Here is a 12,626-nt window from a genome sequence, read left to right as displayed (position 1 = left end):
AGGATCAGTCTATTGGCCTGCGAGACTCAAACTTTAGGCTGATAAAGTTTAATTTGCTGCTGATCTTTACCCAGCAACACGTTGCATAGTTTCAGTGCCCATCAGTGCTCCACAGAAGTGCCGATCCCTGAGTGAAAACAGTTCACACACACACACACACACACACACAGCTGTCATACTAACTGGTGCATCTGATGAGTCGTCAGTCAGGTGCAGGCCAAAATAGTCCCTCTCGGTCAGCTCCAGGTGCTTGAAGACAGCATCCAGCAGCACCTGGCCATTATCCGACTTCTGCAGAGAACAAAGGAAAACACGGTCATCCACGCTGAGCTTTATTTACTACCAACATATAATGATAGACAAAAGTTGTATACACGATCTCCTTGATTCACCTTCCTGGAAACAGGTTTCATGTGAGAGTCACTGATGTTGACAGGTTTAAAAAAAACAAAACAAGAAACAGAAACTGCCCATCTGCACTCGAGCTTCCACGAGACGTCAAGATAAACATCAGTTTCAAGCGAAGCGGTGAGCAGGTTTCGTTTACAGATGGTTTCTGATCAGGATTAAGGAAGAGGAAAGGGGGGATTTCTCCCTAAACACAGAGTCCACAGAGAGCCAATTAAAAGGCTGTAAAATGTGAGAAATCACTTATCAAACGCATCATTAATATCACATCATTTCCTGAGAAAACAGCGAGGGTGAGAGGAGAAGCCACGGGATCACAAGTGGGGCAGAAAGTCACACCTGATCTGCTGCAACTTTAAGAGGAGGAGGAGGAGGCAGGGCACAAATGTGTGGCTCCATCAGAGCTCCCATGGGAGAACACACACACACACTCCCCTTTGCCCTGCTGACACAGTTTTACAACGCACTGTTTGTGTGTGTGTGGGGCAAACAGACACAATGTTAGCTGACAGTTGACATGTTGACATGGCAGCCCTCTAGGACAACTTGCATGTGTGCAATCTACTAATGTCAAAGCCTTGTTATGTGTGAGTTGCTGGTGTACTGAGAGAACTGGTGACTTTTTGGCCTTTCCAGTCACACTCAGGTGAACATGAAAAATTCAACATGGCTACATTTAAAAGAGGAGCGCTGCAGAGAGGAAAACCTGTGGACAAAGCCAATTTGGTCAGAACATTGTCGAAGGTGATCGGTTAGGCTTTCCTTGTCTTTGTCGAGTTACGTGCTCATTGCTTATTAGAAGAAGTTTAAAATAAGGACGTGAAGAGAGGATGACCACATTAGGGATATCCCCTAATAAGAAGCCCACCAATCAGAAAAATAAGAAAGTGTTATCAGGCAGCATGAGCTGGAAACGAGCATGAGCGGTTTAATTAAAAAATATTTATCTGCAGTTTAATAATGCATTAAAACCTGGTAAACAACTGTTTACTCTAGTAGCAAATTCATATTTCACTGCGTCAAACGGCCCTTTTGTGGCTGCTGTTCCTCTAAAGCGCACCCGAGGCTGCCTCCCATATTAAAGAGCCCAGATTGACATCACCGATAAACACGTTTCTAGAAACAGCTTTGCTACCAATAATGCATTTACCCTTCATCGCAAGTCTGCAGGGATGATCATTTTTGCCATCACTCATCTGCTAACAGGCAGACGCATCCTGGTTTTAGCCGATAGCTGCTCGAGTCACCGAAGCGGACCTCATCCCTGCTTTCTGTGATTTTAATATGAAATATGGGCTAAACATGGAAGACAAGTGGGCTGTCCTTCATCCATATTTTGTCTCTTCCTGAATTCATGTGTTAACCAACAAATGAAACATGTTTTCCTCAAAATCAAACAAAGTGTTCTTAGTGTTGATGGACAGGCTGACAGATGAGGTCGGGCAGGAGTCTCTGTGGACTATGATGCGTGCAGACAACACTGATCTGTAGTGTGCATCGGGAGCAGGTGGAGCTTGAAGAGGTGGAGGTATGCACTAGAGAGAGGAGGAAACAATCCAAAGCAACTGTGGTGAACAAGAGAGTACAGGCAGAGTGGAGCTGGAGGAGACGAGTGTCTGGGGAGCAGCAGGAGGCACAAGATGGCTGTGATGCATGGTTTGGAGACGGGAAGAAAATACAGGAAGAGAAGAGGAAGAGCTCAGAGGAGGTTCATGGACGTAGTGAAGGAGGACAGAGGATGCTGGGGATGGGGTGAGATGGATGCAGATGATCTGCTGTGGCGACAGATGAAGGGAGCAGCGCTTCATCAACATCAAGGCTCTTACATTTCCCTTCCATCATCACCACACCTTAAATTTCGAAAAATGGGGCATTTTAAATCTCTATTAATGCCTCTTTAAATACATTAGAAGGGCTTTTGAAATATACTAATTTTTTTAGGATGATATAAAATCAGTTTTTAAATTCTGGCTGCTTTAAAGTATCTGGTGGAAATCCCAAGTGCCTGAAAAGTCTGATGATTACAGCCAGCTGACAGCGGCTAACCGAAAGAATGAGGAAGCTAGCGATGCTAGCCTCTTGTGTGACACTTTCCTTCGGAGACTCTTGATAAACGTGTCTGCTGCCTCCATGAGAAACTCTGTGTGAACGCTTCTCCTTTGTACGAAGCAGCTTTTCAGCTCGATGTGGGAGCCCTCTGTGCACTTTTACACTGCAATCCCAGGAAACCCATCGCCTGTGTGTGTGTCTGTGTGTGAGCGGGCATGCTTGCCTTTTGTGTGTATTCCTGGCTCACTTTTAACAATGTATGTCTGTTTGCTCTCACAGCAATCGCACATTTGGCTCGTACGCTTTTAGAATACCAGAAGAGACTAGCACCAGCGTGTACACACACACACACACACACACACACACACACACACACACGCTTCCTCTGGACTTTTACGCAACAAGCTACACAGACTATGGCAACAGCAGCTCCACATTCTGGATAGACGAGTCAGAAAGAGCAGAGAAATGCAGAAAGACTTTCAAAGAAAAGAAAGAGAATGCAAACGTAAGAAGAGAGAAAGTCACTGAGAGGAAAAGAGAGAGGGAGCACGGAAGAAGAGAAACGGAGTGATTGACGATGCGAGCGGGTGAGACAAACCCTCTTTGTGCCCTTCACCCGCACCGCGGACTGAAACAGTGTCTGTGTGCGTGAGAATGAAGAGAGAGGAAGGAGACATGGTGATAGAGAGCAATTAGAGCACAAGAGATTGGCTGAGAGCAGAGGAGGGGCAGAGAGCGCGAGAGAGAGGGGGGGAAAAAGATGCTCTGATAAGTCTGTCACCCCGAGGGGTTCATCTTCAGGGTTGGAGGGGAGCGGACCATCGAACATCAAACACTCGGGGGGAAATTCCACTGTTTTATGACAGGTTAACAAAAAATGTGACATTTTTATTGAAGTCCTTCCACAGGAAACAACTGAGTGTGTCAATGTGTGTGTGTGTGTGTGCATGAGCGTGTATTCATATCTTTGTGGGGACCAAAAATAGGAAGTTTATTATATTTATGGGGACCAGAATCCCAGTCCCCACGAGCTTGAAGGCATTTTTAAGACTCCAAATGTGGTTTTAGTGACGGGTTACAGTTGGGTTAGGCATTCATCTTTCATGGTTAGGGTAAAGCTGCAGAGCTGCTTCAGTGACAGACTGCTGCATCCTAGATGCATGAAGGAGCGTTTCCGCAGGTCCTTCCTCCCTGCAGCTGTCAGACTGTACAATCAGAACTAACATAGATGTTTACATCTGCGCTGTAACTGCAATAAGTTAATCAACCGATTCGCACTACAACCTGCTTTGCCTCTTATCTGTAGCTATTTTTATTTAATTTAATAACTGTACAATACTCTCTGTATATAGTAACCACTTCCTGTGTACTGTTTGTTTGTATATCTGTCTTTTTGGCTGCTGTTACAACCAAATTTCCCCTTCTGGGACAATTAAAGGATTATTCTATTCTATTCTAAAAGCTCGGGAAAGCATTATGTCAATTAGATGTCCCCACAAGATGGGTGTGTGTGTGTGTGTGTGTGTGTGTGTGTGTGTGTGTGTGTGTGTGTGTGTGTGTGTGTGTGTGTGTGTTAAAGAATGACGGAATTTCAGGAAGTATGAGGCAGCTTGTCCAGGCAGGAAAGGAACAACGTGAAGGTGGAGGCGCTGACATCTATAGCCGTTTTCCTTTTCCAGTAAACTCAGCACAGACTTTCAGGATGAGAACCGAGGGACCGATCTGTGATCTCTGCACGTCCGTCCACCTCGCTGAATGAGCAGCACCAGCTCTCGTTTAATACACCGAGTCAACGCCAAAAAGCACGACGGCATGTGATGCACATGTGGTTGCTGGAGTACTTTTCTATGCTGTGGTGTGCTGGGGGAGCAGCACAGCAAAGAAGGACTCATCCAGGCTGGAGAAACTGATCAGGAGGGCTAGCTCTGTGGTCGGCATGAAGCTGGACACTCTGGTGACAGTGGCAGAGAAAAGGACACTAAAGAAACTGATGGACATTATGAACAATGCTGGGCATCCTCTGCACACGGCCATAAACAACCAGAAGAGTCTGTTCAGTGATATATGATGATATATTCAGTGATATATTTTATTTATATTTGTTTCTGTATTTATATATGTGTGTGTGTGTGTGTGTGTGTGTGTGTGTGTATATATATATATATATATATATATATATAACAATTCTGTAACTGTAACTTCGGTCGTTGCTGTGCTTTTTTTGGAAATCGAATTTCCCAGAGGAACCCACCCGAGGGATTAATAAAGTTCTATCTTATCTTATCTTATCTTACAACGGAGGTGAAAACTCATCTGGGCAAACAGTGATCTTCATTTTAAAATTAGTGGGCAGCCTTGTTTTGCTAATATTGATTTTAAACAGCCCTAAAACAAAGGACGTCGTGCTGAGGCCAAGAAACATGCGAGAGCGCACACGTATAGCACATCCTGCCCACACATGCAGTGTGACACCTCCCTCACACCTCCCTGGTTTCTAAGCAGCGTGGTTGCATTCACTATTTTGGCTCTTCCAGTCACAGAGGTGGAGCGAACCGTTTACTGTTACGCTCTCATTTTTCTCACCATCGAGCATAACCAACTCCATGAAACTGTCAGCACTACAACAACAACACATGCAAATTCTGCTGTCCTGTCGCTGGCTGCAAAAACCAAAACACACGGAGGAAGTGAGAAGTCGAGAACGAGTGGTTGTTCACTCCATCAGAATAAAATCTCCAAGCTCATCGAATCTTTTTGGCTCCACAGAGAAAAACTGATCAGGAATCAAAAATGATGCATTAATAAAAGAACAGGAATCGCTTCAGAAGGAATTTAAGGGCATCTCTTAAACAGAAACACTGAGTCAATAGAGTCCCATTAAAGGAAAAAAGAAATACAATAACTGAAAAAGGGGAGAGGTGGCAAAAACTCTGCTTGGCCTCTAAAATCCCAATAAAAAAAAAGAAAAGCGCAGTTACCAAGCTGAGCTCAACGATGGATCTACACGAACGTCTGGGGTTAAAGAAGCACACTCCAGTCACGCCTGCAGCTGGTTCAAAATGAAACACGTAAATAAAAAGAACAAGCACACCTGTCGTGGCGGTGCTTCACTGCCTGCATGTGCAGAGTCCATGTCAAAGTTTCTGACCAACAGAAACAGAAATCCAAGCTCAGAGGGGGCGGAGCCTGTCCATTATTCCACCTAGTGTGAGCACTTACTCGTTTTTATTTCATAATCGTTTTTATTGTGTGCATACAGCACTTTGTATCTGTCGTGCCTGCATTTAAAGTGCTTTATAAATAAAGTGGGTATGGTATGGAATAATGTTGGGCTAATACTGAATGTCCAAGAGAAATGTGAGCACAATAAGCCCCATTTAAAGCCATTTAAATCAGTTGTAGTGGGCCGGGCGCTTCATTGACAAACGCCAGTTCAGCTTTTGCTGTTACATTGAAGTCAGGTCTGCTTACTAGTGTGTTTAAGTACATTTAGTTCACAGGACTGCCCTTGTGGTACACACATAAAAAACAGAAAACAACAGTAGCGTGTAGCTCTGATTAGCTTGTTTGCAGCAGCTGGCTCTTTTAAAGAAGCAGTTTGATGGTTTCTACTTTAAGTTTGTTATTGTACTTTTCTCTACTGGGCAGATGATCCCAGTGCCATTTCAACTCATCGATCTCCGTATGTAGTACAGCAGTAGAGGATATTACCTAATCACAGACATTTTTGTTTATGAAATACTCAAATGTAGTGATTTCAATGATGCAAACTGGGACACGTGGTGCTTTCTATACATGTGTGACAAACGAAAGACTGACTGTGAGCCTGGGAAAAAAACCCAGTAACTTGGGTCTTTGTTAAGAGCTGCCTGATTACCAAATAGCTGTTACAGACAGCTGAATATTCATGTTGGGTATTGTGGTTACATTGGTTCTGCTTTCCTGTGAATTGACCATGCTGCTAACCCTGCTTTTGTATGTGGGGAGGTGGGTTTTCCAAGCACGCATATGTGAGGATAACGCGCGATATCATTGTATTTTTCCTTTTTTATTAAACGCTGCAGTGGTGACTGACTGGTGTGACTAATGGTTGCTGTGGGTTTTTGCCTCATTTTCCACACCGAGTCTGAACTTAAGGTGAACGCAGATAAAACTGCTTTTATTAGTGATCGTGTTTCCGATGACGACATGGGTGTAGCTATTACTCAGCGATGAATGCCTCTGGCAGGTCTCTCCTACTTCTGCAGTGGGTTGCAAACTATGAATATGAAATTTGGTACCTGCACCGTGCAGGCGTGCAGGATGGAACAGCCGGAAGGAAAAGGAGGAGGCGATCTGATATTTTTCTTCCTGAAAATTAAGTAAGCTGAGTGTTGTTGCTAGGCAGTTTTTAAGTGAGTCTCAATTACGTAGGTGAGAACTACAGAGATAATGTCTGAAATGTTCTGACTGTGCAGAAACTGTAAGTCCAGGGGCTGTTGTTCATTAATTTATGAAAGTGTGACACATTGACATTTAACGAGGCTTCTTCCTCAAACTAAATGTGAAAACAGGGCAATTCCACAGTTACTCAAAATTACAAATTAAAACGTAATCATAAAAAAAAAAAAAAAGGCTCAGCATGAATGCAATTAAGAGACAAAAGTTAGAATAAATATCTGAACGTAAATCGGAATACCTGACCTCCTCGCTGAGTTATTGTCTAAAATACAGTCGTCGCATTGATCGTTGGTGCTTTTCTTGAATTTTCCATCGTAAACTGAAGCGCAACAAATACAAAACTGACAAGAAATGATGGAAACCAAGCGCTCGATGCTTGAAATTTCATCGACCCTTCTTTAGATGACATTTAAATTACGCTCGGCGCTACAACAATATCTGGAATAACACTTTACACTGATATTATTTCAGCCTACGGCTTTCCATCTATACGATCATCAATACAAGCCCCTCATGTGCCTCCCACAGCCAACCCACACACTCGCACACCACCAGCCCCCACGGTTCCCATGACAATAAGAGGCTGCTTCTGGATTTTCACTCTCCGCCGGAGTCACGGCCAGTCGGCCACAGAGAGGATCAATAGAAGTATTGTTGCTCTCGGGATGGCTTGTCCTTCCAGGAAGTTACTGCTGCTGCGGGGGCCTGATCAATGAAGCTGGCAGAGAGGCCGACAGAGCTCACACTACATTGAAGTTCTCACATTCGGCTAAGCTTGAACACACAGACGGTCTTTTACATACGTGGCTCAGACTCATCTGCATGACAAGACTGACAGGAAGTGAACGAGCAGTTACAAAGTAGCGTGGATTAACGCACAGAGTAAAAAGTACGACTTCATTATCACATCAGCACTCATCAGATATAATGTTCATATTGTCGTTCGTGCTTTTCTTTCAGTAAACACAAATCTCAACGCTAACAGGAAGTGATGTGTCTGAGAGGATGTTATTAGAAGAACTGCGCTGTGACTCAAAGGGAATTTCCCGACTGACTGTGTGTCTCTCTGTCACGGTGCTTGATCAGACGGAGAGCCGAGACAGACGGCCGTAACATCAGTCACAAGCTGGCTCGTCACCTGGTCTGAAGCGCTCGCTTACAGACACCCTGCTTTATTTTCCCCTCGAGCTTCGCCTGCGTGAGACCGAATGCTTGTAAAGCGAGATAAAGACCGACTGATCAACCGCTGAGATCAAACCTCAAAGCCAGAAATGGAACAAACTGAAGCCAGTGGGACAAGTGAAACCCTACCCATTAGTATCATCAGAACACAAGAGAAAGAGAGAGAGAGTGGGCTGCGTTTTAAATGTCTGCCGATGTGTCGAAACACAAGGGATTTTTTCCCCCACCGACTCTCAGATGAATCTGAGGTGGGCTTGAGGGGAAATTCACAGTAACGGAAAAAGGTATGTAGGAAAGTTGGTCTGAGAGAAAGGGGAAGGGGTTTGATACTGGAAGTTTTCAATTCTAAAAAAAGAAAGAGCAGACGAGACCACTGTCTTCATCCTAACGTCTTTGTCTGGGAACAATTTCAGTGTTATTGAGAAAACACTAAGAAAAACAAACAAAAAACAAACGTAATGTTCTGCCATGTGCTTTTAACTCGCACACACAATTGAAACAAGGCGGTTGGGACTGAAGGGGGTTTACTTACATTGACTTTGAAGGCCTGGACTGTGTTGTCCAGCAGCAGTACGTTGCACACAACCTGTGTGTGCTGCCTGTCTCGCTCCAGCTCAGTCGCCCGGACATTGTAGGATCTGCCAGCAGGCAAGCGGAAGCGCGCGCTCATCACGCTCCTACCAGGGTCTGCAACAAGAGAGGACACAGCACAGAGGAGAAAACGATGAGTGAGAGCAAAACCAAAACGGGGCTCGATCAGGCCAAAGATCTAAGATTGCCTGTAATGAATGCATAACACCACGAAACTTAAAGTGCGCTTTAGGGGACAAAAACCTCTTTGTTCAAGGCTCGATCCATCTACAAACAGATGCACAATACGGCACGCAGCGACGGCAGCCGCGCAAGCCCGTGCAAGCAGGTCGAAGCATCGGCGAGCGAGTGTTTCATGGGAAAAGAATGTCAATACGCAAGCGGCAGATTCCCTGCCAGGGTGATGCGGCTCAGCCCGCCACCTCAAACGCTCACGGGACAACCCAGGATGACACATTTTATTATTTTAAGAGGCAATTAGACTTCGTCAGTGAAGAATAATGCAACAACCGGGGCCATGCTGCCCTGTTTATTACAAGCTTCAAAAACCACAGCACACCTGATGTATCTTTCCAAACAAAGAACAATTCAGTTTTAATCTTAGTGGGGAGAATTAATGCAGCACGCTGTTAGCACGCTGTTAGCACGCCGCTATCTAAAACAAAAAAGGCGCCCTGTGACGGCAGAGCACAGCTGAGTAGGTGCAGCTCTCACTGTGTGATCTGTGCAGACACACTGCTGATGGTGATGCTGATGAGGAGGACGACGCAGCTCTCACTTCCAACATGAAGACAAAAACACGAAGGCTACAGCAGAGTTAGAGCAGCGAATGACGGACCTGCTTCACACAAAGCGACGAATGAGTAAACCTCCTATAGTCACTGATGTCGACTGAAGGTAAAACATGAAGGTGTGGGATTTCTCTGCTTTTACACCCTGCTGAGGACTCTTTCACGTGACTCTAAATGTGTTTGTAATCTCCGTAGATGAACAGTTCTTTCAAAGAGTAAAGACAAGATCACGGGCACCTGTTCCACATGATTTTCATACATTATGATGCATATTCTCAGATTCTAGAGCAGCTCTTATCCAGAGTAAGTCTTCATTATCTCAGACCAGGGCTGTTCTATTTTCCTTTAAGCCACGTTTGTTCTGGACGGATGCTCCATGCAAACCGAGGGTTTTAAAAAAGATGATTGGTTCACTTTACACAAAGAAGAGACCTGCGATGTAACTTGGAGAGCTTCACAGGAAGAGATAAGCAGACCTCGTCACCTTTGCTGCTGCTGAGCTTCCTGTTTGTCAATTTCAAGTGAAATAGCGACTCTGAATTTTCTGAGCTGCTTCAGAGAAATCAGACGGGCCCCGTTTCCCCCACAGTGTTTCACTTTTCCTTTACAATAAACTGTGTTTCTGTCCGATTATCCGATTAGTGAGTAACAGTTCAGTTCTGTGAAGCTTCTGATGAGAAGTCGGTGGCTCGCAGACTGTCTGGAGTCGTCGTTAAAGCCGTCTGTCAGAGGCTGGTCAATGAAACAGAGGAATGATATGATGCTGCAATGAGCTCCAAGCCCTTCCTGTCCACATCCTGCTTTTTTACTTTTAGGTCATCTAGCATGACTGCAGATGTGACAAACCCACAGGGGTCACGGTGCTGTCATCGCGGGCTGCTGTGTCTGTAGCGACGGATCTGTGGATGGGGAGAGCTCTCCGAGCTGCTCATCACTGCACATGAGCACAAACCAGGATGACCTACTGACAGATGGTGCGCTCTCTATAAATGCACATTTATACTTCAGGTCACCGCTAACAAACTCTCCCTCTCACACACACAGACACACAATAATCTATATGTCATATGCACAGAGGAAGTTCTGACAGTCGCCTCATCCAAAAGTAGACCAAAAATAGACACAATGACATGTGACAGACATCTCAAGAAAGCATCTATCACCCTGTGGTCACATTATATTACTTCATCGTGCTGAATGTCCAGTGACTTAAGAACAACTCAGGAAAGCATAAAAATATGAGAAGTGCTCCACCAGGGCCAATGGTTTATTCTATATATTCATTTAGCTTTCTTGGCTCTCCTTAAATGGACTTTAACTTTGTAATTGTACCCTGCTGAGACTCATTTTAATATACCTGACACAATTTATGTGGATATCATGCATGTATAGGATCCTTTTTTGGTAAAATGTCGGTAAATGTAATAAAGTGAAAAATGTTTTTGATTGAAACAGTTACAACCTGTTACTGTAACATTATCCTTCCCTATATGCCTACATCTCATCAGTCCAAACACTGGCAGTAAGACACACAGTTTTAAATGATCAGATCAATCTACTGACCTTCAATACACAAGCTATGAGGTGTTTTTTCTTTTGGTCATTTTTTTAATCATTAAGCTGACTTGAAGACCTTGGTGGATATAAGTCAAATTATAGCTATCGTGTTTGCAGACAGCATGACGCTGCAGGTGTTTAATACAAACATAAAATATGCAAAGTGTGGATTCAAAAGCATCTCGCCTTCACTGAACTAACAGGGAAACCTCAGAAACTCCAGCTAAGCATTTCTCACACTGTCAAACTCCTCTGTTCAATGACAGGCTGGTGAAAAATATCCATTTATTATTTTAGTTTCAGTTAACTCATTGCCCTTTGCTCCCCTCCTCCATGCAAAGATAAAGAAAGGCATGTCTTTGATAACAATTTCAAAATTATACGATTCAAAAGCACAACCGCCTCTGCCATCCCAGAAGATCTGACCAAACCCAGAAGCGCGATCTCTTGTGCCTACTTACCGTTTACTGACATCTTAAACCGGAACATGTATGTAATGCCTCCAGCTACTTAATTACAAAGAATTTTTAAATTCATAAATTTATCTCTGATGTTCAGTAACAATCTCAGAAGAACTAGCAAAGCATTAGCCTATCGAGGAAAAAGAAGCTACAATGTGCAGCAAGCTGATTGTTTATGATGTCACAGTAACCAAACTGATCACACAAAGACATCAGTCTGTATCGGTCTTAATCACATCAGTGGGTCACGGTTTACCACGTCCGCTCACAATTTCCTGGGCAAGAACTGCCACAGCATCAGAGCACAAAGTGCTGCAAGATGCAGAGCTGGTCGTGCTGTAGGTGCTCCTGGTGGGATCGGTATATTCTGCCAGCGGAACGAGCACGCTGGCCTCAGTGCGGGCAAACGCACGCGGACGTGGCCAAGCATGCGCGATGATGCCAGCCACAGCGCTGCGAGCTTGGGAAACAGAGCGAATAGAGCAGGGAGACGGATGCAGGGATGAAGCCATGCAGAAGGAAGGGAGGGACGGAGCAATGTGCTCCTATCGCTGGCTCTCTCCGAGGACGAGCTGTGGGATAAACACACACACACTCCACAGGCTGTATCGCCTTGCCCTGCCCTTTTCCTGTCTTAACGTTCCTCTGCTTATCCACATGAAGACAATTTCAAAACTGCAGACAGGATGATCCCATCCTGTCTGCAACCATTGAATCACGTTTTCACGTTACCTACCTGAGCCTGAGAGCTTTAATGATCAGTTTAAAGTCCGGCATAAAACCATTGTTTGAAATATAAATGAAAATAGTTTGTCAAGAATGATTTTCATCAAGGTTTTATCTCATTCGATTTGTTCTCATGAACTTTTACTAGAGTGACGCAATTAATCGAAATGTCTATTCAATTAAAATTGTGGCCTCCATGGATTAGGAAAACGAGATAAAAGAGATAAAACAATTATCGTGCCTGCTTCCTTTCACAACAGTGCTTTTATTTTGTCTTCTGAGCCGCCACAGCGAGCAGGCTTATTTTCAGCCTGAGCCACACACAGAATCTGGACACAGTTGAGGACTGGATGGATTAAACTGGAGGTGCTCATTAGTTAACCGGTCAACTAGTATAAAAGTAGGAACCCACTTAAAC

The 12,626-nt window shown here is 44.3% G+C and overlaps 1 protein-coding gene across 1 annotated transcript in view; it reads right to left on the bottom strand.

Annotated features, from left to right (window-relative positions):
* ptpn4a (protein tyrosine phosphatase non-receptor type 4a) overlaps window positions 1–12,626 on the bottom strand; it is a 70,167-nt gene that overhangs the window by 34,558 nt on the left and 22,983 nt on the right. The window contains exons 2-3 of the mRNA XM_085434737.1: window positions 8,615–8,769; window positions 184–291 (exon numbers count right to left, since the gene is read on the bottom strand). Coding sequence (XP_085290863.1) covers window positions 184–291; window positions 8,615–8,752 — 246 coding nt within the window. The 5' untranslated portion in view covers window positions 8,753–8,769. The remainder of the gene's footprint in view (window positions 1–183; window positions 292–8,614; window positions 8,770–12,626) is intronic.

The sequence above is a fragment of the Copadichromis virginalis genome, linkage group LG16 (assembly GCF_057382275.1).
Source record: "Copadichromis virginalis isolate Kocher_CV1m ecotype Utaka linkage group LG16, C_Virginalis_male_GT1.1, whole genome shotgun sequence".
Taxonomy (NCBI): Eukaryota; Metazoa; Chordata; class Actinopteri; order Cichliformes; family Cichlidae; genus Copadichromis; species Copadichromis virginalis.
Note: the sequence above shows the minus strand (reverse complement) of the source record. Positions and strands in the feature narration are given on the sequence as shown.